This window comes from Rattus norvegicus, chromosome 8 (genome assembly GCF_021556685.1).
Source record: "Rattus norvegicus strain SHRSP/BbbUtx chromosome 8, alternate assembly SHRSP_T2T, whole genome shotgun sequence".
Taxonomy (NCBI): domain Eukaryota; kingdom Metazoa; phylum Chordata; class Mammalia; order Rodentia; family Muridae; genus Rattus; species Rattus norvegicus.
This window is the reverse complement of record NC_141541.1, coordinates 83,845,233-83,871,394: the sequence shown is the minus strand read 5'-3', so window position 1 is coordinate 83,871,394 and position 26,162 is coordinate 83,845,233. Positions and strand designations below refer to the sequence as shown.

Below are 26,162 nucleotides of genomic sequence, written 5' to 3'. Positions count from 1 at the left end.
GCAGTCATTTCCACTCCCCATTACCATCTCTTTGCTTGATTGCCTGCCTGCTTTGGAACCCCAAGGGTTGACCTCACCTCAAGATTCTCCTGTCTCAGCCTGCAGAGTGCCCCAATGACAAGCACTCACCACCACACCTGGCTTGTACACATGACTAACTTCAAGAAATTCTCATCCAGGAAGATGAATTTGCAAATACCTTATCGCACTTTCAGGCAGGGACTTCCTCAAAGTCTATTTTTGGAAAGAATACGTAAGTGATCAAACTCATCAGGGTAAGCAGCCACCAGCTCAGTAAGATTACTGGGTTTACCCAACATTCAACTCTCCTAGGCTTCTTTCAAAACTCTCCCCTTTCCCATCCTAAACCGTTACACACCACTCTGTCCCAGTCAAGTCCCCTCGATGAAAGACCTGCCATAAACCAAATCCCTAAAATCTTGTAACTAGCTCATCCCTGACCTCTCTTTTAAGATACTACAAAGACTTAACATCATGGACTCCCTTGACTGCTATAAAACACTATGGCTGGCTTTAATGGAAGTCAGGAGAGATACGTTAACTTTCTAAGGGAAAGAAAACTGTTTGCATTTATGCTCACCACCCCACCGGGCGTCCAGACATTAGAGAAAGATGGAAGTCCGAGAGTCCCATCAAGAGGAACAGGAAGGGGGACAGAACAGGTTGGTGTCGCTGAACACCACAGCGCTGGCTGCATGTGACAGCTGTAAATCTTGCTTTCTATTGGCAATACTGGATTTCTCTTGGTATTCAGATGGTATTGCTTTAAATATAATAGAGCTGGGCTCAGCAGCCTAAGCCTATAATCCAAGCTCTGGGGAAGCTAAGGCAGGGAGATTAGGTGTGCTAGGGCAGGCTGGGTTCTATAGAGAGATGCTGTCTCACAAAGCATATATTTTAATGTATCTCTGTATTAAAAAACATTGAAGCTCGTCTCAAGCTCTTGACTTCAAGTGACTGTGTCATCTCTGAAGGGGTTTGCTGCATATACAGTGGATAATGGACTGCTGTGGTCATATTTTCCTTAGGATGGTCAATTATCTCTGATAAAAAGGGCTAACCGAATCTCTAATTTCTTTTCTTTTTGTGAGACAGGGTCTGGGTTGGCTTTGAACTCACTACGCAGCCAAGGATTAACTATCACCTGATCCTTCTGGTCTCCCAAGACAGGGATCATAAGGGACACACGAACAATCCTCCACACCCACTCTGAGATAGGGGCTATTCTACAGCTTAGTATGTCTTGGAACTAGGCCGGTCTCTTTTATGTGCCACTACTCCCAAGCAAAACCCTGTGTCCTTTATATCTAATTTCCTAACTATGTAAACTTCACTTAAGCACTGGAAGGGAAGCTATCCACCTTTCTCAGCACACCTACGTCTAACTCGCCTGGTTCCAGTGATCTCAACAAGGCAACCACTTTGCTGCCGGAGCCTTTGCTCACGGTTTTCTCAGGACCCCTCGCCCATTCACCTCTTGGGTTACAGCGGATGCTCCTGGAAGCACCCGACGGGCCCTGGGAACAGATCCCGGGAGCCTCCCCAGCACCACCCTGATTTATCTGCTCAGCAATCTGGCCTAGCGTATTCGCCCTTGGTCTCTTCCTCCCGACAGCCAGGGATCAAGCTGCCGTTCAGAGGCTCGCCCTGATGGGTCACTTGGTACGACACCCTGGGTGGTGGTTCAGCTGAGGCCGGGGTGTACCCGCCAGTGGGCCGCGTGCAGCTCCGGCCGCCCCCGTGGCGCGCGCAGTCACGGGCGTTGGAAATTCCGGCGCGTGCGGCTCCCGGCTGGAGGGGCGGGGCCGCCGTGGAGTGAGCCTGTGACGTGAGGGGCGTGCCTCCGCGAGGCCCCGCCTCCTCTCCGCGCCCTCTCTGGCGGGTCGGGGTTACATGGCGGCGACTGCGGCAAAGCGAGAGCCTCGGAAACGCCGCTGCCGCCAGCACAGCCGGAGACCTGAGCCGACCTTGGGGGCTATCCGCGGGCCCCGCACTCTCTCGATGAGTCGGAGAAGTCCCGTGAGTGTGTATGTGTGTGAGGCCGTGTGCGGGCCGACGCAGGAGGGAGCGGCGGAGGGCCCGGCGGCGGCGCCGGCTCCCGCGTCCATTGTGTGTGACCCTCCGGGCGGCCGCCGCTCAACAAAGGCGCTTTTGTTCCGTGTGCCCGCTCGGCCCGGGCGGCGCGGCCGGCTGCGAGGGCCGGGTCCCCGCGTGGGGCTGGCGGCGCGGCTGGCGCGCCCCTCCCACCCGGCACGCCCCTCGCCGGGCAGCCGGCCCCGAACATAGCTGGCGGGCCTCGCCGCCTGCACTGGGCTGTGCTACGCGGGTTCGAGTCCCCGTCACCTGCGCCCGGCTCCGCGGGTTCGAGTCCCCGCCAACGCGCAGGCGAGGGCGGTGGTCCAGGAGCGCTTGAGGCGGTGGAGGCTTGCCTTCCTGGCTCGCTGCCTCCCTCAAGCTCTCCTGTCTCCTCCCCCAAGCCCGCCCGGGTGACTCGGCCTCAGCTGACTCCAGCCGGGCAAAGTCTCCCGGCACGTTGCGTAGCGCTCTGCTCCTGCCCCTAAGTCCGCCCAAGTTTGTGCCTGGCGGTCCACGAGGTGCCGGGGACCGGCCTGAGACAGGGCTCCTGACACCTTTCCGGACGTTAAGGTGTGATCCGGAAAAACACCCTGATGAAAACGTACGTTACCGGTTACAGGCCTCCTCACTTGGAGCTTGTTATAATCGGACTTGGGAGTTGTGAGGAGTGGAGGGCTTTCGGCCGCCTTTTGTTCCTGCCTGGCGTGGGCTTTCCGGCTCAGGTGCCTTGAGGGAAGCTACGTGCAGCAGGCTCCTTTAGATCTCTTTCGTGTTTTACCTTTCTTCGATTCGAAAGTAGGAAAGATCGAGCGAACGGACCCGGTAAAGGGGAGTTAGGGCTCCTTACTGTTTTTGAACAGTTCGTGTTCGTTGCTAAGAGTCCGGAGGTAGTGTCAGTATTAACTTTTTATGGATACAGATGATTGTCAGAAGGGGGAAATAAAAACATTCTCGGGCCATCAAACGAAGAACAACTAGCTTCGGAATATTTTTCTAGTTGTTGATTATTCTAGCGTGTTTATTTTGGTAAAATTCTGGGTTTTGACGTTCTGTCTCCTTAACGTTGGAGAGCTGAGTTGGAAAGAATGATTTGGGTAGAGAAGAACGTAGGGTCTAACCAGGGTCCAGTCCTCAAAGGGTTTTTGTTGGTTGGTGAGAGAGTCGCCGCCACGTAGTTCCCAGCTGGGCTTTGGGAAACAAGATTCTCCTGCCTCAGCTTCCTGCTGGGTTTAACACGTGTGCACCAGTACGCTCAGCTTTAGAGTTTCTTAGAAATGACAGATTTTAGTGTTTGGAAATAATTTTGAGTTGGGTAAAAGAAGCATATCTTTAGCTTGTAATTGTTAAAAACCTGTTTGTAAGGTGCTTTAACGTATAGTTGTATTAGTTAATGTAATTACATCATAAATCTCGCTTTACTGATGTCCCAATTAATAATGGTCATCTCGGAAGCTTGCCAGATTTGAGCAGACTGTTCTATCGCTTCAGTTCTACTGCTCCGGAAAAAAGACCCTGGGAAAATGAAACATTGTTTAAAATCAGCTTTCTATATGAGAGTATTTTGGAGTTTAGTCATTTACAGAAGAGGATTAAAACTAGCCTGCCCACTTTTTGCGATTAAAAAAGACTCTGGAGAGGACTGGCTTGAAGAACATTTAGTTTTGCAGTAGAAAAGGCACCCGTTTTAAAGACAAGTGTAAGCTCCGAGAGCGCTGCAGCATTTTACATAAGTTCCCGGAGGATGAGAGAGCTCATAACTGACAAACTAGAGGCTCCTTGACTCAGGGGACCCTGCGAGGGCCTGGGGTCCGGTGGGAGGAGGCACAGAAGCACGGCTGCAAGTCGAGCTGGGTGATGAGTCACCCTGCCCACTGCCGCTGCTACTACGTGGCTTTCTCTCTCTCTCTCTCTCTCTCTCTCTCTCTCTCTCTCTCTCTCCTTTTTTAAATGATAGGCTAAAGCATTTCTGTCCATATCAAAAATCTCTTTTCTCTGAAGGATAGCTCCAAATTAAAAAAAAAAGAAGTAATGGCTCCTTAAATTGCCTTTTAAAAGGATATCCCGTACCCTGCAGGTACAATTGTGTAACATTGGTTGAAAGTCAATTGCTGTTTGGTTGCTGAAATTAAATGTTTGATACTAACAGGTCTTTGGGTGCTAGTAAGAGAGATTTGTTAGGACAGACAGTACATTATAGTTTTGGTGGAAAATGACTAGTTCTCATTGATCATCTAGATGGTATTGGTTTAAGTGTTATACAAATACCACCAGAGTTTAGTAGGAATTGCTAAATATACTTTCTTGTGATATTTATGCATTTTCTGTACTTTAAAATTATTATTCTATCGTTATGGGTTTTGTCTGCATGTGTGTCTGTGCACCATTTGACTGGTGCTTTCAGAAAGGCCTGAAGAAGACATTGGATCCCCTGGCACTGGAGTTTCAGAGGGCTGTGAGCTGCCCTGTGGTTGCTGGGAGTCAAACCTGGGTTCTCTGGAAGAGTAGCCAGTGCTTGTAACTGCCGAACTATCCCCCCCAGTCCCAGGAATTTGCGATTTTAATAAAGACAAGTTGAAACAGGCATTGTTACAAGCACTTTTTTTAATCAGTAGTTTTTAAAGAGATAAATTGAATGAATAGTTCTAAATTTAGGACTTAAGCAGCAGCTCGGTGATAAAATAGATAGGGGACACATTTCATGGCCTGCACTTAACAAATTGGCTTAAAATAAGATTGAGGGAGGGCCGAGTTGGGATTGTGGTCACTTTTAAAGCCATTGCTGCCTAGGCAGAGCCCACCAGAGCTGTGAATTTGTGGCAGTCTGAGAGTGCCGGACCAGGGCCACAGAGGGAGGGAGGGAGGGAGGGAGGGAGGGAGGGAGGGAGGGAGGGAGGGAGGGAGACCTGTCCAAAAATTTTGAGGGGAAACAAGACAGATGGAAGATAACAATTTGTTTCCTAAGTGAGGAAATAAAGTAAAATCTTCCCACCCATTTGTTATTTTCTCTATACTGTTCATTTTCTGAAAGTTGTTTGGTGGGTTTCCTGGGCAGTAAATGTATTGTGGGTTTGAACTAAGTCTTGGGAGACATTCTGAACTTGTATTGCATGCGTTACACAGGTAATTTTAACAGATTAATCCACACTGTCTCCCACTAAAGGAAACACAAAGATACACATATAAAATTTGAGGTTTTCAAAGCATCACATGACTTAGAAGTTGAACATGTGGGCTTTTTGAGTGCAGGTAGTCAGGCCTTACATACTCAGAAGTTAAGAGCAGGCTTTCTCTGAGTATGGATTCGTGAGGTGAGGTGGGAGCTTTCTCTCCACTGCTCTCAGGGCTCCTGTTAAACCAGGAAGAAGACACCTCAAAAGTCACCTCTCCGTGACATTCCTGGCACTCCTCTGCCAGCTCTGGCAGGATGTTTTGTGGACTCTACACTATAACCTGCCTACAGTACCAGGTCTCGGTCAGTTTTATTGTTTCGTCCTCAAGACTTCACAAATATAAAACTGACATGACTGTACTCCATGGCTTCTTGCCAGGGACTGCTCATGTGTGTTGATGCTATTAAGGTGACGCTGGCTCCTGTGAGTCCAGTTCTCTTCTTTCTGTGAATTGTGTGTTGGGAAATGGAGTGTGTCCTGATGCGGCACCCCTCCCACTTTTGTTTTGTTGAGACAGCTCCCTGCATAGCCCAGCCTGGCCACAAATGGATTATTCTTCTGCCTTAGCCTCGTGAAACCACTGCCATGTGATACCCTGCTTGGCTGCTAGAGTTTGATGTTTGCTTTGCTTTTTTGCATTTTTAAAGATTTATTGCTGGGTATGGGGGCACACCTTTACTCTTAGCATTTGGGTGGCAAGGCAGGAGGACCCTTGGGTTTAAGGCCAGTCAGGTCTTGGGGAAAAATTCTTATTTATTTATTTATTTATTTATTTATTTTATTTCGTATGCATGCTCATGCCTGCACCAAGTGCCAGAGGTGGTCAGAAGAGGGTGTCAGATCCTTTGGGCCTGGATTTATGTGCAGTTATGAGCCTCAAGTTGGGTACTGAGACTCAAATTTTGTAGCAGCAAACACCCTTAACTACTGAGCCATCTCTCTGGCTCCTTCTTTCTTTCTTTCTTTTTTTTTTTTTCTTCTTTATTGTTTTAAAAAGAGTGTGTCTGAAGAGAGCATGTGTGTGTGTGTGTGTGTGTGTGTGTGTGTGTGTGTGTGTGTATAAAGACAGGTTCTGAACATGTTTATTGGGCTGGCTCTGAACTCCTTGATTCAAGTCATTCTCCTGCCTTGAGTAGTGGCGATTTATAAATGGTTTATCTTTTAAAATAAGTCAGTCCTTTAGAAATATTGAATGTTAATATAGTAAATGATTGCCTTTTAGTTTTGTTGTCAACTTGACATAAACTAGAGTCATGGGAAGAGGGACCTCAGTTGGGAAAACGCCTCCATCAAATTGGCTTGTGGGCAAGTCTGTAGGGCATTTTCTTGATTAATTGGTGTGGGAGGTCCCAGGCAGATACCGAAGTTCCAGGCCAGCCTGGGCTACAACACAGTGAGAGCCTGTCTTCAAGCACAGAAACACCTCCAATCAAACAAGAAAGAAAGCAGGCTCAGCAGACCAATCAACAGGGCTCCTCCATGGCTTTTGCTTGAGTTCCTGCCTCCAGGATCCTTTGAGTTTATGCCCTGGCTTCCCTTTAACCAGAGATAGACTGTGAACAGTAGGTGACATGAACTCCTGTTTATCACAGGAGTGAAGGCAAATTAGTACATCAAGTTTTTCCTTTGATTTTTATTTGAATTTGGTGGCTTAAAAGTTGTTAGAGGGCTGGAGAGATGGCTCAGAGGTTAACAGCACTGACTGCTCTTCCAGAGGTCCTGAGTTCAATTCCCAGCAACCACATGGTGGCTCACAACTGTCTGTAATGGGATCTGATGCCCTCTTCTGGTGTGTCTGAAGACAGCCTACAGTGCACTCACATAAAGTAAATAACTCTTTAAAAACAAGCTGTTAGAATGTTGGTCTGAGATGGCCCAGCAGGTTAAGGTGCTTGCTGTGCAAACCTGGAGACCCGAGATAGGGCTCAGCAATTCATGTGAAGGTGAAAGGAAGAATCGATTCCAGAGCTGTCTCTGACCTCTGTATGCATGCCGTGCTGAGCACCGATCATAGACACAAAAGTAATACATAGAACCTGAAAGGCTTTGGGATGTAAGAACCTTAACATTTGCTTCAGGGAAATCCACCTCTGTGGCCATAGAACTATGCATGTGTTTTTGGAAGGGTGACAGATGTTTTGCTCCAGCTACATTGTAAACTGAGGCTGAGTTTGATCTAGAGCCTTGGGAGCGCCTTAAGGTTCAGATGATTGTCTCATCCAGATCTAGTGAACAAGAAACTGTGTGTTAGCATGACTCTCAGTGATTTGAATGCCAATCCGGTTAAAGGCTATGCTCAGAGGACATTAGTGGCCTTTAGCTGGTCAGTGACTGGTTTTGAAAACCCAGGTCTTGTGAATTCTTTCCCCTAGCCCTCCTGAAAAAAAATGAGTGTAGAGTTGACTCTCCCAATCTCCTTGCTTCCTTCAGAGCTTACAGGCATGCACCGCTACACCTGGTTTTGTGTGGTGCTGGAGATTGAGTCAGGGGCTTCCTGTGTGTTAGGCAAACATTACTAAACGAGCTGTAATCCTAGTCTAGTCTAGATTTTTTTTAACTAAATTTGAAATTATCTATTATCCCTCCTTTTTGTACAAATTGAAGTGATGATATTTTTTGTCCTAGCTTACTTTATGCCTGGGTATTCTATTAATGGCTGGTAGAAAGCAGTGCCAGTTTCCTGATACTCCTGTTCAACAAAGCTAGTCTCAGTTGAAACAACACACACACAGGTTTCCTTCTGTTTCTCTTTCTTGGATCAATCCCTAGTACCGTAAAGTCCAATGAATGAATGAACAGGTCCTTTAGTGGAGTCAGTCGTATTTCAGTTACTTATTCTCCATCTCATGGCTACCCTGTGGAGTACTATGGTACAGACATCTGGGAAAATACTGTGAACTAGTCTTTCATTCTTCTCTGCTGACAGCACCGCTTCTCTGGCTTCCTTGCAGGCTTGTGTTCATTCCTGGTGGTGACCAGTTCTCAGTTCTTCCCGACACACACTGTTTCTCCCTCCTGATTGGTTTTAAGAGCTTTTCTTTATTTTTTGTGTGTGTTACCAGTTTGGGATGAATTCTTCTGGGAGTTGGGGGGTTTTTTTTTGTTTGTTTTTGTTTTTTGCTTTTTAAATCCAGCCCAGCTCCTGGGTCCTCCTCTGGCTGCAGGAGGGGGCTGTGCTCCCGCTTTCCAGGGCAGCTCCTCTCTCCTTGACTCGGTCACAGGAGACTCTGAACTTGTTCTTCTGAAGATGGGGACTCCTGCAAAGGTGCTCATCTCAGCTTCATGTCTTGGCCCCACTCTCAGGGACAGCTGTTTTGGAAATGGTGGGTTTTCAAGCCCCTTTTATTTTGAGGATGCTCTCCATACGTGGCCCTGACTTGCCTCAGACTTGCCCCAGCTGTCCTTTCTGCGGCTTGCTAAGTGCTGGGGTTAGAAGTGAGCAGGCCCTATACCTGACTTCCCCAGTCTTTTGTACTCATTGAAGACCAATAGGAAGAAAGGAGCTGGAGAGAGGGGCGTGCCACCTTGGCCTCTGTGTTCACATGCAACCATGAAGCTGTTTTTAAGGTTTTCTTTTTTAAGTGAGTATAGGTGTTTTGCCTGAATGAATGTGTGTGCCCCACATTTGTGCCTAGTGACTAGAGGCCAGAGAGCATGTGGCTCTCCTGTAACTGCCAAGGGTGGGAATCAACATTAGGACCTTCTGAGTGTTGAGCAAGGAAGGGCTGGCTCTACTGCAGAACCATACTAACAGTCCTTTGAAAAATCTTTTGAGACTGATTTTGTTGTCCAGGCCAGTCTTGAACTACTGATCCTCCTTCCTTAGCCTCCTGAGGGGCTGGGAGCAACAACTGGTCGAGTCAGCCCAATTGTGGACAGTTTTGTAAAGTCCTGTACTGGGAGCAGGCTTAGCTCCAGGACAGCAGTGGTCAGTTTCATCTGTGGTCTGGGAAGGGCCTAGGTGCTGTAGACCCTGCCAGGACCACAGTGCATGGAAGACACGTGCTCTGCTGCTGCCTGCCTGGGCTCCCTCGGCTTTTACAGAGGCTGCATCTGCAGTTACGTGGAGCACAGTTCCCTGACAGTCTGTCCCTCCACCTCCACACAGGAAAAGGGGGTTGTAACAAAGCTCAAGTGCTTTTGCTTCTTCACTCCCAGGGTTGAGACCAGGCTCTCCTGAGCATGGTGGGTGAGGCTCCCGAGGGAGTGCCCGGAAAGCGTCTTCACAGATACTCTCCAGTGGCCAGGCCAGTCCTCTGACTCTAGAAAATCTGAGACCTAGTAGGGCTCATCTCCCCCAAATGGCTTATCACCTCATTGGATATGCTGTTCTAGTCATTCAGCACAGTTTACAGGGCACCTAGGAACAGCCAGCTGTGGTCAGAAAATGCTAGTCACACTGCTTAGTCTCGACAGCCACCATAGTGGAAGAGGGAGGGATGGTGACTTGGGAGGGACAGGAAGAGTAAAGGATCTGAAGAATAACCTCGTAGAAAAGGAGAATGCTGTAAGAGAGGAGGAAGGAGGTAGGGAAGAGCGCGGGAGGGAGGTGCTTAGACTTGGGTTCTCAGTCAGCACTGAGCACAGGTGTTTCTCTCCAGTGCATATACCATAACGCCTGAAGACAGTGCTGGTACGGTGAGCCTTCATTCAGGATTCTCTGTCTGACAGGATGAGGTGGATGGTTAGAAGGCCTGACTCTTAGATTTTTAGAACTGTTAATGTCTTGATTCTCTTGTGCTCTGGGTCCTGGTTGGGATAACACTTCCTCACCTTCCTTGGGCATATCTGTGAGATAGGTATGTGACCTGCTTGGGTCTGTCATAGGGTCAATATGGGGATGATAGGTGTAGGTGCTTCTCTGAGGCCTTTGGTACAGAGTGTCAGTAGTAAAGGTGGTGTCTTCACTAGCTTAGAAAACAACTGTTGGGCTTGTGGCACAGTGACATAGAGTAAGCCACCAAGTTTTGGGGGTTATCTGACCTATCCTGACTGCCACACAAATCCGATGGGAATCTGTAGACATCACATCCAATGGTATCTGATGAATTGCTCAAATGTTCATGGTCCTGGGTTTGTTCTATATTTCTTTAATCTTAGGTCAATGTTGCATTTTAGAAACAAAGTCTCATGGTGGTGTAGAGCTTTAATCCTAGCCCTCATTGAGTTCAAAGCCAGCCTAACCTGGTCTATGTAGTGAGTTTCAGGCTAGCTGAGCTATATAATGAACTTTGTATTCATCCTCCTTCCCTCCTTCATCCTCCTCCCGATAGAGTCTTAGACAGGAAGAAGATACATGATGGAGAGGGTAGCTGAGTGGTTACTGGGTCTGCATGAAACAGGCCTGTTAGGCCTTGCTGTTTATGTGTTAAGTCTCTCTAGCTTCCTGAGAGGTTCAGTAGTACTGGCGTATACCACTGGCTTCCTTGGAGTCCAGATCCTGAAAGGGATAATAAGGCTTCGGGCCACTCAACCTGTGGAGCAAGAAATGCCTGCGAGCAGGCAGCCAAGCTGTGCCTTCTATGCCCTGGGAACTCAGTAACTGGAGAATGTAAGGCGTGACGGCAGACAAGGATGAATTTGATAACAGTACCATCCATCATGCCAGGCTTAGGAGACCCATCCCTTCCCAAGGCAGATAGATGGCTGGGTTTCCGTTAACCTAGGCTGCTGCTCACTTAACTCCTGAGACAGCAAGGTGAGCAAGTGCCTTTCAGAGGCTGTCACTGTGAACAGCTAGGTGTATACTTTACCCTCAGAAGCTGCAATGTGCTTGCAATTGTGTGTGTGTGTGTGTGTGTACACATGTACCTTTAAGACTGTTGTTACAGCCTTCCTGATACATGTCCAATACAGAGTTAGAACAGAAAATTCAGTTTCTATAGAGTAGGGGCATTATCCATACACCCTAAAACCCCCAAATGAACAAAAGGCTGACAACATAAAAAGAAAGCATTTCTCTAGGAGCTTTCCAGAAGTAGCTGGGTCCAAGGATGGTCCTTGCTCGTTCTTTACTTTGTGTGTTTGCGCCACGTTGCTTTAACGTTCTTTGACTCTTTTTTTTTTTTTTTTTTTTTTTTTTTTTTTTTTTTTTTTTTTTGGTTCTTTTTTTTCGGAGCTGGGGACCGAACCCAGGGCCTTGCGCTTCCTAGGTAAGCACTCTAACCACTGAGCTAAATCCCCAGCCCCCACGTTCTTTGACTCTTATTCTTACTTATTTTTCATTTTCTGGGACAGAGGACTTCGTACCCCTGACTGGACTTGAACTTGTATTTAAAGGAGACTGGCTTTGAACTCAAAGAGATTCACTTGCCTCTGTTTCCCAAGTGTTAAGATTACAAGTGCAAACTACCATGTCCTGCTTTCTTTTATACCATTTTAAACTTCTACCAATACTGTATCAATATTCTGGGTTTTTTTTTTCCTGTTTTGCATTCTTTCTCAAACTTGATGTAAATGGAATATTAAAACATACTTTTAGGGCCTGGGGAGATGGCTGTGAGTAAAGTGCTTGCTGTGCAAGCATGAGAAACTGAGTCCAGTCCTGGGACCCATGTACAAGCCAGGCATGGTGGCACAAATGTGCATGCAGACCAACCTCCTCCCAGCCCCATAACCGCAGTTTTTGCAGTTGAAAATGTTAAGAGACTTAGATTTCCCTGACAGTCGGTGATGTCCCCTGAGCGAGCTGCCCATTCTTGACCAGCTTCAAAGTGTGCTCTGCAAGTTCTTCCTGTGCTGCTAGATGCTGGTTACTGGATACGAACACTTAGTCGATGATAATAATCCAGTGTTCCAACTAAGAAAAAGCACTATGAACATTTAACCTTCCAAATGAATTTTACTAGGGGGCTGGGGATTTAGCTCAGTGGTAGAGCGCTTACCTAGGAAGCGCAAGGCCCTGGGTTCGGTCCCCAGCTCCGAAGGGGGGGGAAAAAGTCTCCAAATGAATTTTACTTGTAAAAAGTTCTATAAAAATACTAAGAAGTTGCCCTGCATGATGGCACATGCCTTTAATTCCAGTGCTTGGGAGGCAGAGGCATGAAGATCTCTGAGTTTGAGGCCAACCTGATCTATAGAGTAAGTTTCAAGACAGACAGAACTACACAGAGAAACCCTGTACCAAAAACAAAACAAAACAATAAAAAATTATGGTTTCCCATACTGGTTGGCATTTTGTGGTTTGGGGGTGGGGTGGGGGGTTGTGTGCATACCTGTTTGTGCAGACACATGCCTGTGGTCACTGCAGAGGCCAGGAGATGGGTGTTGGGCATCCTGCTGTATCATTCTTTGACTTATCCTGAATCAGGGTCCGGTGGTCCTGCTGATATACTGCCCATAATGCTGGGCTACAAGCATCTTACGTGGGACTAGGATTTGACCTCAGCCCTGATGTTTGCACAGCCAGCCCTCTTAGCCACTGAGCCATCTTCTCAGGTTCCCTGGCTGCCGTTCCTGAAACTCCAGCTTAGGAAGCCTGCTCTAGAGAATTCAGTGCTGTGAGGTCTGGGGGACTTACCACTTGCCTAAATGTGGTGTACCACGGTGAATGGATGGAGGGAGAGACAGACAAACAGACTAAGGGACTTTTTTCTGTTGCCCAGGCTGGTCTCGAACTCCATGCACTGTCTTACACAGCCTCTGTAGATTTTAGGTGTGTGCCTCCATGCCTGCTGTCGTCCCCGTGAAGTGTTTTGCTGCCCTGTCATTGAACAGATAGGAAGTGTTTCCTCTGGTGGTCACTTCCCTTCTTTGTTTCTCCCTCAGGTTGTATCAGAGTAAGATGGATGGTAGCTTTGACTGTGACTGTGGTGAGCTGGAGCCACCTGATCACTAAGAAGAGACACCTGTCAGCCAACATCACCAGGGCTTCCTGTTGAAACAGCAACGAGGAAGCGAGGAAGCGGAGGGAACGAGTGCTTCCCAGCGCCTTAGGATGCTGCTCAGGACCAGTCCAACACTGAATGTATCTGCACTGTGAGAGGATGTCCACGGAGGCCTGCCGGGCGCATATTTATTCACAGTTTTGTCCCATGTTAAGTCGGTTAGCATAGTGAATCTGAGTGCATAGTATGTCATTTCATTCCGTTGAGTTTCTCGAGTGTTTTCTTTAAATGTCTGCAGAGTCGCTACCCTTCCTTGAACTATGAGCACTGCAATCTTCTTAATTCTCAGTATGAAGAGAGATTTTTGAGCTTTAAGTCTGAGGGGAACTCAGCAGGCCTGGTTGGCGTCTGCAATGAACATCAAGAAACCATCGTGCTGTGGGAATGTGATCGTTTTTCTCCCTTTTTGAGAGATCTTTCCTTTTGATGCCAGTTTTCTTCCTTGTTTACACAAGTTCAACAATTTGAAAGGAAAAGGCAATTGTAAGGGTTTTAAAATGGCAGAGAAATTTGAAAGTCTCATGAACATTCATGGCTTTGATCTGGGTTCCAGGTACATGGACTTAAAACCATTGGGCTGTGGAGGCAATGGCTTGGTTTTTTCTGCTGTAGACAATGACTGTGACAAAAGAGTAGCCATCAAGAAAATTGTCCTCACCGATCCCCAGAGTGTCAAACATGCCCTCCGTGAAATCAAAATTATTAGAAGACTTGACCACGATAACATTGTGAAAGTGTTTGAAATTCTTGGTCCCAGTGGAAGCCAGCTGACAGACGATGTGGGCTCTCTAACAGAGCTGAATAGCGTCTACATTGTTCAGGAGTACATGGAGACAGACTTGGCGAACGTGCTGGAGCAGGGCCCTTTACTGGAGGAGCATGCCAGGCTCTTCATGTACCAGCTGCTGCGTGGGCTCAAGTACATCCACTCTGCAAACGTGCTGCACAGGGATCTCAAGCCGGCCAACCTTTTCATTAACACTGAAGACTTGGTGCTGAAGATTGGTGACTTTGGCCTGGCCCGGATCATGGATCCTCATTATTCCCATAAGGTATGTGAAAGCTCTCTTCACCCAACCTCCAGACTGACGCTGGGCCTTTTCTGATGTAGGTCTTCTTTCATTCACAGTCTTCAGGATTTGAATTGAAGGTGAAGTGGAATCCTAGTTAAATACAACTTCCTCAGAGTGAATGGCTGTGCACTAGTAGTGAAGTTCTGATGTGTACAACTTTTTTGGTTTGTGTTTTGAGACTGAGTCTTGCCTTGTAATCAAGGTACCTTGATTCTAGTGCATAGTCTAACCTAACCTCAAACTCACTTGTCCTCAGCCCCCTAAGTGATGGGATTTCAAGCATGTGGTGGCATGTAGTTATGTATTGTAATTGAAATTCTTATTTAGTTATTTCAAAGTAGAATATATTTCTGTGCTTGGGTCTGGTGTCCTGTTTGAAGCTTTAGCTTTAGGTAGTCTTTTGTCCTTTTGGTGCTGCTGAACTGTTCTTCACTGAACGTAGTTATACGTTACTTAAGTGGAATCTAGTTTGAAATTTAAATTTGCACGAACAACTGGCAATTAAACACAGCCAAGTCACTTTATAGCAATTTCTCTTTATAAGCAACTTTTTCTTTTTCATATAAGAACTTAATAGTGTCTTCCAAGCAGAACTCTAGCCTTTTGGTTTTAAATTGGAGTCTTATAGAATCTTGATATAAAAATATAAAAGTAAGCTGGGTGTGGTTGTGCACATCTTTAATTCCAGTGCTCAGAAGGCAGAGACAGAGGTGGATCTATGTAAGTCAAGGCCAGTCTGGTCTACACAGTGAGTTCCAGGCCAACTAGGATTGAGACTGTCTCAATAAAATAAGTAAAATATAAAAGTGGAACTGATGTTTGATGACAAAGAACCCCTGAAAGATTGTGGCATTCCAAAGCCATGTTGAAACAAATCTTCATTCATGCCTGTTGTCTTCTATCCATTCAAAAGAGGGAGAGGGGCTGTGGGTGAGATGGGTCAGCAGAAAGGCCCCGGCAGCAAGCCTGGTAACCCAGGTCCCTGGAACCTACAGTGTAGAGAGGAAGGGATTCTTCCAAGCTGTCCTCTGACCTTTCTGAGGTGTATAGCTCTGAAGTGTATAGCTGCTGGCTCTCCCTCCTCCTTCAGCCATACAGATGAATAAACAACCTTTGACATAGAGGCAGAGTCCCTGCAGAGCACTAGAAGGAGCCACACCCAGACCTTTACTCCAGCCTGTGTCCTTAAGCAGACCATATGTCCAGTTCTTTGACCCACAAAGCAGTATCTGCCAGTACAGTGTCTCTGTTGTTCTGAGGCTAGAACAAAGCCATTCGGAGACTCTGTCTCTCCTTGTCATAGCTAGGAGCTGCTGTGCTCTCTCCCCCATCTTTCCCTTTGATCCAAAGCAAACCTGCTCCTTAAAACTTGTGGTGAGAACTTGTTTCTCTCCTGAATGAAACAGGTTGAACTTGGCCTAGACTTGCCATTAAGGCCTCACAGTATATTCTGTTCCGTGCTTTTTGTGATGGTCACCTTAGAGAATCCCATCTCAGGGATTCTCAGGAAATGGGCTTAGAAATCAGCACTGGTAATTGAAAGTTGTATGGCTTTTCAGAGACTGATTGTTTTCCTCTTTCTCTAAAGTAAAAGATAATGAAAACTGTTTGGCGTTTCTTTTCAGGGTCATCTTTCTGAAGGATTGGTTACCAAATGGTACAGATCTCCACGGCTTTTACTTTCTCCTAATAACTATACTAAAGCCATTGACATGTGGGCTGCAGGCTGCATCTTTGCTGAAATGCTGACTGGTAAAACCCTCTTTGCAGGTCAGTATTATATGGGAAAAGTGTATCAGAAGTCATGTTATCTCTAAGGCAAGATTATATAAGATTCAAAGAACATATTACAGTCTGGAATATTCAAATGCAAATTCAAATGCAAAGATAAAATGGTGTTTGTATTACTGGGAAATGAAGACATTTATTCACATACTCATGAAGTTGCTCCAGCACCCTGGTGTTCTATCATGTGCCAGCTTATTTCTAAACTTTAGTGTTGTGGATTCACACTCTTTGTTGGTGACCTGTCCTAAGTCATGTCTGATTCTCATTACTTTTTTCCTGGTATACTTACTGTATACTTACTGTATACTTACTGTATACGGACAGCATGTGTGTCCTCACAGTGAGAAAGCTTTTTTTTCTTTTTCTTTTCTTTTTTTTTTCTTTTTTTGGAACTGGGGACCGAACCCAGGGCCTTGCGCTTGCTAGGCAAGCGCTCTACCACTGAGCCAAATCCCCAACCCCTGTTTTTTCTTAAAAGAGCAAGGAAAAAGCTAATTTTTTTTTTTTTTTTGGTTCTTTTTTTCGGAGCTGGGGACCGAACAAAAGCTAATGTTTTAAATATGCTCAGGAACTCATTTAAAGCGAGTTTCAGCTGGAGATGTGACTCCAGGTTCCAGTGCTCATGGAGCCTCGGGTTCAAACCCCCCAGCACTGCGGAGCATTAAGTGTGTAGTTCAGTGTTCATGGTATATTGATGGGGTTATGTCTGATTTTAGGACACCTCTGTCCTTCTGAAGATAGTTATTCCCACTTCCCCAGCTCCTGCAGTCACTCTCTCTGGATTGCCTGTTCCAGACGCCTCATGTACTGGATAAAACCATGCACTGGGCTGCTTTCTCGCGGCATTCATTCATGCTGTGCCTGCTCCCGATGCTGTAGGCCACACTGTCTTTCCACTCATCAGTTGACGGGTGTTTGGGTTCTCACTCTCTGGCTTGTGTGAACAGCGCTGCTGTGAGCATTTGTGTACCGATTTCTGTGCGAGCATATTTTGAGTTATCATGGGTTGACACCCCAGGCATAGGACAGCTAGGTCACACATGGTAATTTAGGTTGAATTTTTGAAGACTAGTAGTTTTTGAAAGCAGCTGTGTTGTATGTTCCCCAGTCCTCTGAGCAAAGTGTGAAGGTTTTATGTTATTGTAAAAATATACAAAATAAAAGAAGATACAGTTGTCTTTTACCTGCTCCAGGTCCAGCACCTCAGTGCCCCAAGATATCTGCTGGATATCTTGGCGGAAACACATCCCAGCTCAGCAGCGGCCCAGTGTCTCCTGCCACCACACACTTTCTTACACTCAAACTGTCACATAAAAGACAACACAACACAATAATCTTTGACCCAATTGGTAAGATATAATTGCCCACTTAAACATACAAAGCCCGGTACCATCCATCCCTTAGGAACATTAATAACAACCTGTAAATACACAGAGCGAGATCTTTACATCAGCCTCCATTGTCCTGTCACAGCTTCTCTCCTCTCATCTCTTCTCCTTTCTGTTCCAGTCTCCTCCTCTTCCTTCAAACTTCTCTTCCGCCCATCCTTCCTTCTTCTCCAGTGACAGGCCTCCTTCTATCCTGTACCTGTCCCTCACCTGTATTTTACAAATTCAATGGGGAGAAGGTTCTGGTGAAGTCACCTGAGTCCTGAGTAGTGTCAGGGCAGCTGTCCTTGGGGCAGTGGAATTAGCATCAAAATATAGATAACTCCAGGGTAAACCACAACAGCTCTACTTTCCCCACCTCCTCACCAGCACTTTAAAGAATCGTGTGTCTTTGTTGAGTGTGATCATCCTAGTGTACAGACAGGGTATCTCAGTGTGCTTCCTGACCTCTTGTTTGTTGGCGTAGGATCTCACACCTGAACTCAGGTTAGCCTTGACTCACGGGACATGAACTCATGAGTTCACCTGCCTCAGCTCCCTGGCTGTTACAGTGTAAGCTTCCATGCCCACTCTTCTTACTGGCCTTTTTAATATCTTCGTAGATACGGTGTTTACCTTTAAATTAAATTAAAGGATTAGAGATCCTTTGTTTACCTGGGTTATCCTTTGCACTCATGAGAATTCGTTACATACTGTGGACATGGAGTCTCTTATCAGATATAATTTCTATTTTCTCCCATGCTGTGTGCAGTGTCTTCCTTTTATGATTGTTTTTTGAAGCATAGAACATTTAGTTCTGATGAAGGCTGGCGTTTACATCTTTTGTGTTAATGTATCTGAGAAACTGCTCTCTACTTTAAGGTCACAATATTTACTTCTTTGTTTTCTTTAAAGCATTTTATAGTTTTAGCTTGTTTTTTGTTTTTCATGGCAGGGTTTCTATGTGTAGCCTTGACTGTCTTAGAACTATGTAGCCTAGGCTGACCTTGAACTCACAGAGATCCACTTACCTCTGCCTCCCTAGTGCTGGGATTAATGGTGCTGGCATCATTTATTTTGGGACAAATTGTGTGTGAGTGTGAGAGCAGGGGTCCAGTTTCATTATTTTGCTTGTGGATGTCTAGTTGTCCCTGAGTCTTTTGGTGGTAAGGTTTTTATTTACAAATTGAATAGTAAGATACCTTTATTTAAGAAAAAAAGAGTTGATCATAAACACAAACCACCTTGTGATCTTTTCTCAGCCTTATCTTATGCTTTAAAGCAAGTCACCAAAGATACCCCAGACCCAGTGCAGAGAGGAAAGAGTAGGAAATGTTTTTGGATGTATTTATTGCAACGAAAGGGCAGCTGCGGACGCTTTGCTCACTGTTTGGGGGTTGCTTCACTTAGGTGCACATGAACTTGAACAGATGCAGCTGATCTTGGAGTCTATCCCTGTTGTGCACGAGGAAGATCGGCAGGAGCTTCTCAGCGTGATTCCAGTTTACATTAGAAACGACATGACTGAGCCACACAAACCGCTGACTCAGCTGCTTCCGGGGATTAGTCGGGAAGGTATTGTGATTCTGGGTGACTGCAATGTCTCTGTGAGGCTGTAGCTTGCTTCCGTCTTGAGTTGTGTTCCTTCTCCAGAGTCTGTAGGACTTCAGGTGGACCCAGGCCTTTGACTCCATCATTGCCTTTTTGACCTGGCCCCTAGGCTATCGTCCATTTCTTTGCTCCCCTGGAGTATAGAAAGCATACCCCATCTCCTGATCCTAACCCCATTTCCATTTATCTTCCCACCTCCTGTGGGTAAACATATGAAATGACTAGCTCTGGATTAGCTGCAATGGAGTCTTGTCAGTGTTAGACACCAATCAGGAATGCCTATCAGTGCGACTTATTTTCTTTATTAAAGTAATTTTATGAGGCTATATAGATGGCTTAGTGCTTAATAACAGCACGAACCCAGAGGACCCAGGTTCAATTCCATTACCCACAGGGTAGCTTACAGCTGTCTGTAACGTAAGTTCCAAGAGGCCTGATGCCTTTTCTTCTAACCTCCCTGGGCATCTGGCATGCATGTCATACACAGATATGTACTCAGGCAGAACAGCTGTACTTAAAGGGGTTGGGGGTTAAGCCACGTTTTAAAATAAAAGCAAACAACCACTTGTATCTTTAAACATTGTCAGCTTTCAGGATCTGAGTCCAGCAGATCAAACTCAGGTTGTGGCTTGTCAGTGAGCACCTTGACTCCTGAGCCATCACTGGTATGGGAGGAAGTGAGTCAGGGAGGGCAGAGGCCTTCACGGCAAGGATAAAGGAGCAAAACGCAAGCAACAGTGACCCCCGTGACGATCCAAATGAACGGACACGCAGAGCTTGTGCAGTAGTCCTGCAGTGTGAGCGCTGGGTGTGCAGTTCGTGCGGTCTTGAGTGTCCTAGAAACTTGGTGAGAATTAAAACTAACATCATCAACTAGGAAGTTAGTTCATTTTTTCAGTACCATGGAGTGATATACTTGTTCCGACGTCTAACTTCTGTATGCGTCTGTAATAAGGAACTTTTCTTTCTTTCTTTCTTTTTTTTTTCTTTTCTTTTCTTTCTTTTTTTTTTTTTTTTTTGAGAAAAGGGAAAAAACCTGTTAGCTGTGAGCGTGGCTCGTGATGGACCTCTTGCCTAGCATGCTCAGGCCTTCTGGTTAACCCTAGCATCATACTGAGATGGAGTGCTACACTTCTGAACGTGCACACATGATAGCAGATACAGCAAGGTGTCAGGATTGTGTAGTCAAAGGTGGAGCTGAGCGATAGAGAGCTTGTGTAGTGTGTACCAGGCCCTGGGCCCAGTCCTCAGCACTGAAAGCAAAGTCTGTGAGCGCGGTCATCTCATTTACACCTCCACCCACTTTATCATCCTCTCCTGGTGTTCAGTGTGCATCCGAGTGTGTGAAATGGCAAGTATTAGGCAGACAGGCACCATCTTCTCAGACGTGCTCAGAAGGAGTAAATGCACACTAAGAGGGGACCTCTGTGTTTGATGTCAGCACGTCCCTTTGAGTGGTTAGTACAGATTTCTAGCCAGGCTTTGACTCTGTTTTCACAACTTCAGTTCTGTGCTAGCTCTCGCGCACAGGGCCTTGTCACAGTATCTCTGTCTAACTAGAATACACACACTTATCCAGTCACTGTGGGAGCACCTCTGAAACCCAGTGTTCAACGAGAAACAGGCAGGTGTAGATTTAAAACTCCAGGTTGAGCCCTATGAGATTGCTGCTACTTAACCATTATTACTAATAAAAGAGCAGTTTCACACGACTCAACATACACTGTGACTGCTTATAAAGAAAGGGGCATATGAGATTACTGTCTTTTAAATCTTAATTTTATTTCTGTAGCAAAAATTAGCATACCTTTTAATAGTGGAGCCCACTTTTCCCTATGAGTTGTTTGCTGTGGTACTCTGTGTTCTGTGATAAGAGTGGGAGACTCTTGTTTTCTTGAGAGAAGTCTCACTTTATGGTCCTCTTGGTCTCAAACACACTGTCTACACTTGGCTGGTGGTGATGGCCTTGAACTCGGAAATTTGACTTCCTCTGTCTCCTGAGTGCTGGGACTAAAGATGTGCCACCAACCTGGGCAGTTGAATCTCTGAGTTTGAGTCTACGAGTGAGTTCTAGGACAGCCAGGGCTACACACTGCACAGAGAAACCCTGTGTGGAAAAGGCCAAAAAAAAAAAAAAAAAGCACCACCCTTGCCATGGCCAGCTAGACACACTGTATTAAGTGAGCCTGGAGTTTTCAGTTTCTTCAGGTGACCCTCTCCTCCTTCCCTCAGCACTGGATTTCCTGGAACAGATTCTGACGTTCAGTCCCATGGACCGGCTGACAGCCGAGGAAGCACTTTCCCATCCTTACATGAGCATCTACTCCTTCCCAACGGACGAGCCTATTTCCAGCCATCCTTTCCACATAGAAGACGAAGTGGACGACATTTTGCTAATGGATGAAACACACAGTCACATTTATAACTGGGAAAGGTAAATTCATCCTAAGTTAGAAAAACATAATTTATTGAATTTTCAGGGTACTATATGTTGTATACTTTACAGATGTCTTAACGTTTTAATAAATGACGCCTTTGGGGTTTATGTTAAGTTGCTGTCTCTGTTAAATAGCTTCTCTAGATTCTTCAGCACTGGGCACTGATGAGGAAAAGATGAGAACAGTGCTGTTTTAAGCTGTCATTTTAAATCTGGTTTTAAACTACTGATTTTATGAAGTCATTCAAAGTTTTTAAAAATTGTTTTAATCACATACCTAATCTTTTTCATCATGAGACTAAAACCCCAGGGCTTTGTGATAAATACTTTATCCCCTGGATCTAGGTATCTCAATGACTAGACATTTTGATTCCTTGTACATGTGATAATTAGTTTTCCAAATGACATAAAAGTAACTGTTTTCTAGATACTGTAAAAGCATAGACTAGGTTCAGTGAAAGGGCTTGTGTGGTCTGAGTACTGTGACTTGACTGGGGACATCTAAAGTACTGCCCTCTGCAGCCTCCTTTAGTATTTCTAAACCTCAGGGGATGCTGAGCTGTGCAATCCTGCCTGTAGTGGGTGCCTTATTAGCGCTGGAACCAAGATTGGTAAAATCCCTGCTCACGGTTAGATGTGCCAGCCTCCTAGATGACCGTGACCCGAGGTAGATAGAGTGCAAAGGGTGTGGGTGAGAGGTGGCACTCCTCTTGCTTAAGAACGGAGGACCTGGGGTTCCTTTGAAACTGCTACTCTGTTGGCCATCATCAGATATTGCCGTCTCGTGTTTTAAATAGTAGCATAGCTTCCAGCTGGAGATGACAAGTTCTGACAGGAGGGACAGCCCCTGGCCTTCTCTCCTGTTACCCCTCACAGACCCTGCATAGTACTGTTACTATCTCAGTACTGGGAAGGCTGAGCCGGACCAACACATGTGTGAGGTCAGCCTGACTATACATAGTGAAACTCTCTTAAAAACTTAGCCAAATGGAAAGCACTCTGTATTTCCACAGAAAGCACACTGCATTTGAAAGTGAAGCCATGGTCTGGAGAGGTGGCTCAGTGGTTAAGAGCACTGACTGCTCTTCCAGAGGTCCTGAGTTCAATTCCCAGCAACCACATGGTGGCTCACAACCATCTGTAATGGGATCCGATGCCCTCTTCTGGTGTCTAAAAACAGCTACGGTGTACTGATATAAATAAAATAAATAACTCTTTAAAAAAGAAAAAAAAAAAAGAAAGTGAAGCCATCACATGGAGTAATGCCTGTGTTTGCTTCAGGTACCACGATTGTCAGTTCTCGGAGCATGACTGGCCTATTCATAACAACTTTGATATCGATGAGGTTCAGCTTGACCCGAGAGCTCTGTCTGATGTCACCGATGAAGAAGAAGTTCAAGTTGATCCTCGAAAGTACTTGGATGGAGACCGAGAGAAGTATCTGGAGGATCCCGCCTTCGACACCAGCTACTCTGCTGAGCCTTGCTGGCAGTACCCAGATCACCACGAGAACAAGTACTGTGATCTGGAGTGTAGCCACACCTGTAACTACAAAACAAGGTCGCCATCATACTTAGATAACCTGGTGTGGAGGGAGAGCGAGGTTAACCATTACTATGAGCCCAAGCTTATTATAGATCTTTCCAACTGGAAAGAGCAAAGTAAGGACAAATCCGACAAGAGAGGCAAGTCCAAGTGTGAGAGGAACGGGTTGGTCAAGGCGCAGATTGCGCTTGAGGAAGCGTCCCAGCAGCTGGCTGAGAGGGAGAGGGGCCAAGGCTTTGACTTTGATGCCTTCATCGCAGGCACCGTTCAGCTCAGTGCCCAGCGTGAGTCTGCTGATGTAGTTGACAAGTTAAACGACTTGAATAGCTCAGTGTCCCAGCTAGAAATGAAAAGCCTGATATCCAAGTCAGTCAGCCGAGAAAAGCAAGAAAAGGGAAGGGCTAACCTGGCCCAGCTGGGAGCCTTGTACCAGCCCTCCTGGGAGAGCCAGTTTGTGAGTGGCGGGGAGGAGTGCTTCCTTATCAGTCAGTTTTGTTGTGAGGTCAGGAAGGACGAACACGTGGAGAAGGAGAACACTTACACCAGCTATTTGGACAAGTTTTTTAGCAGGAAGGAGGATTCTGAAATGCTAGAAACTGAGCCAGTGGAAGAAGGGAAGCGTGGGGAGAGAGGCCGTGAGGCAGGGCTTCTGAGCAGCGGTGGGGAGTTTCTCCTGAGCAGGCAGCTAGAGTCCATAGGCACCCCGCAGTTCCACAGTCCAGGGGGATCCCCACTCAAGTCCATCCAGGCCACGTTAACACCTTCCGCTATGAAATCTTCCCCTCAAATCCCTCACAAGACATACAGCAACATTCTGAAACATCTGAACTAAACACTCAGCAGACACTTCTTTGTTCTTCATGAAATGTGTTGTGTCTTTTTTATCACTAATGTTTTAAGTCATTTTTTTTTTTACTTGAATCAGAAGGTGTCATTAATTTGCAAGGATTTTTCTTGGTTCTCAGTTTGTAAAACACAGAGTTTTTTCTACATGTGAGTTAGTTTTCATTTGAACTGGCATGTCGTTTGCACACACACAAAGAATAGAGCAAAACAATGCAGTGCAGGAGGAGACAAGATGCGCTAGGATGGACAGACATTCTCACAGACCAGTGACCTGCTTACAGGAAACAAAACCTTGCCTTGAAACTTACACAGTGAGACTGTACATAATTGCATGAAAAGATCTATTTTTTTCCTGAAACATTTTTCATTCATTAGTATTTTCAAGTTTTTCATACTGTACACATTTCTTAAGACACATGATACCAGCAGCAACTGAAAACGAATGCCGAATTTGGTACACATGTGTTATCTACCTCAAGGTAACAAAAGTATGCGGCGAAACCTAACCCACCCATAGTGCTCCGCGGCATATGCACTTGTATCTAGCCAGCGTTGGCCGCAGTAACCAATGAGACTCGTCCGCCATTTATCAATGTCCTGGTGTTCATCCTTTACAGTGAAGTGTTAGATACATCACATCTTATTTATTTTTAGCAAATCAGTATATTTTCTGTATTTAATTATAAAAGGTAACTTAGTTTAAGTTTATTTGCAACTGCCCTTCTTCCCGTTTGGCACTATGGTTTGTTGCCTGCCGAGCTGATCTGAGAAGTCAGCTTGTCCCGAGGCTGTCCATGTACGTTAAGTAAAGTGCTCACTGTGTATAGGAATCTGTATTTTGGAGGTGCTTGATCTATCTACAAAGAAAAAAATTAGGAATTTATTATAAAATGCTCCTAGAAGTCTTAATGGTGTTTATTTTTTAAAACCTTGTAATGTTAGACTTGTGTGCATGGAAGTGATTAAGGTACATCATTATTGTAGTTTGAACATTGTACATGATAAGCCTTCCCCCACCCCCGTTTTTACTGTATGTTTTTATTGAATGATCTATTCCCCATCCCTAGGCAAGCATGAATAAAATTAGGTTAAATGTAGCATGTCACTGCTCAGTCTTTTAGAGTTGTTTCGTCTGTTTTATTTTGCTGAATCCTGTCTGTATCTTTGGTTATCCTCTTTGAAGGAAAAAGAAAAATAAAGATGGCCAGCAGGCACGGCTCCTGTTTGACTCTTTAGAAGGAAAGTCACTACTGGGTGTGTCCATTGATGGTGTGCTCTGTCCCGAGTGTGCACAGGTCCCAGGATGCTGTGCTGTGTCCCGGCATGTATAGAAGACACTGAGTCAAAAGCTTACTCATCCCCACTGCGAATCTCATCTCAGGAGACTGGCAGGAAAGGGCGGTCTGTCTGTTCAAAACCTCCTTGCCGGTATACCTTCATACATTCAAATGGGATAAACCTTTATGTACCTCAAAGCTGTTAAAACCTGGGGAAGCTTTGAACCTTACAGAGAAGCCTGTATCTGCTCCTCAGTACTCAATAGATGACGTGTGCCTGACCCAGCATTCAGTAGGTGGCAGGGGTCAGGAGTGGAATGCCAACCTGGCCTCCATGAGCACGGCTGTAAACAATGTGCTCTTGTCTGAGGGAAGCTAAGAGTTCTTCTGTGAAACTTGCTCCTGAACTTATTAATGTCAACTTAGCATCAGGAGTGGCTGGACTTTAATTAAAGATTAGCCATTTTAAAGCTGTGTAAGGAGGAGGACAGATAACTACTTCGGAACTATATAAAGCTTGCTTGCTTTGTGGCCATCTAGGCTGGGTGTTTCGTGTTCATTTTGTTCATCAGACAGGGTCTCAAGTAGGCTCAGCTGGCCTGGCCTTGAACTTCTGACCCTCCTGCCTCTGCCCCACAAGCACTGGGGTAACAGCCATGAGCCTCCATGCATATTTTAGGTGGTACTGAAGATTTAACCCAGGGTCTGAGCATATGAGGCAAAGTGCCATCTGAACTACATATATTCAAAATGAGTTTTGTGATGCAAGGCACGGTGGTGGGCCTCCACTCATCCTATTACTTGGAAAGCAGAATCGAGAGGATAAGCCCCAAGGTCAGAGCCAGCGGCGTCTACACAGTGAGTTACAAGTCAGTGAGGCTACATGGGAAGGTAGGTCTTGAAAGACCTACACGAATCTGGTATGTAGCATATAATTGGATTTTAAAACCCCATTTAGCCATTTTGTCATTTAGTCAGGAATCTGAATTTACTGTTTTGCATCCTTTATTTTTCTCATTTTACCTACTTTGTTGCTTGCCTTGTGTTCTGTTGATTTGTATGCCC

The 26,162-nt window shown here is 45.7% G+C and overlaps 1 protein-coding gene across 2 annotated transcripts; it reads left to right on the top strand.

Annotated features, from left to right (window-relative positions):
- The first annotated feature begins 1,895 nt into the window (after positions 1 to 1,895).
- On the top strand, positions 1,896 to 25,063 carry Mapk6 (mitogen-activated protein kinase 6). Of its 2 annotated transcripts, none has more exon segments than NM_031622.2 (6): positions 1,896 to 2,040; positions 13,035 to 14,205; positions 15,852 to 15,996; positions 18,792 to 18,956; positions 21,225 to 21,426; positions 22,711 to 25,063. In NM_031622.2, coding segments are annotated over 5 exon segments (2,163 nt in total). In that variant the 5' UTR covers positions 1,896 to 2,040; positions 13,035 to 13,650; the 3' UTR covers positions 23,807 to 25,063.
- The last annotated feature ends 1,099 nt before the right edge of the window (positions 25,064 to 26,162 follow it).

Bases quoted from the DNA above. Each gene is read 5' to 3' on its own strand.
- Mapk6 (XM_087563507.1), top strand. From the start codon at position 13,651: ATGGCAGAGAAATTTGAAAGTCTCATGAACATTCATGGCTTTGATCTG. The intron at 14,206-15,851 runs GTATGTGAAAGC...GTTTCTTTTCAG, and splicing joins ATCCTCATTATTCCCATAAG to GGTCATCTTTCTGAAGGATT. The intron at 15,997-18,791 runs GTCAGTATTATA...TGCTTCACTTAG, and splicing joins TGGTAAAACCCTCTTTGCAG to GTGCACATGAACTTGAACAG.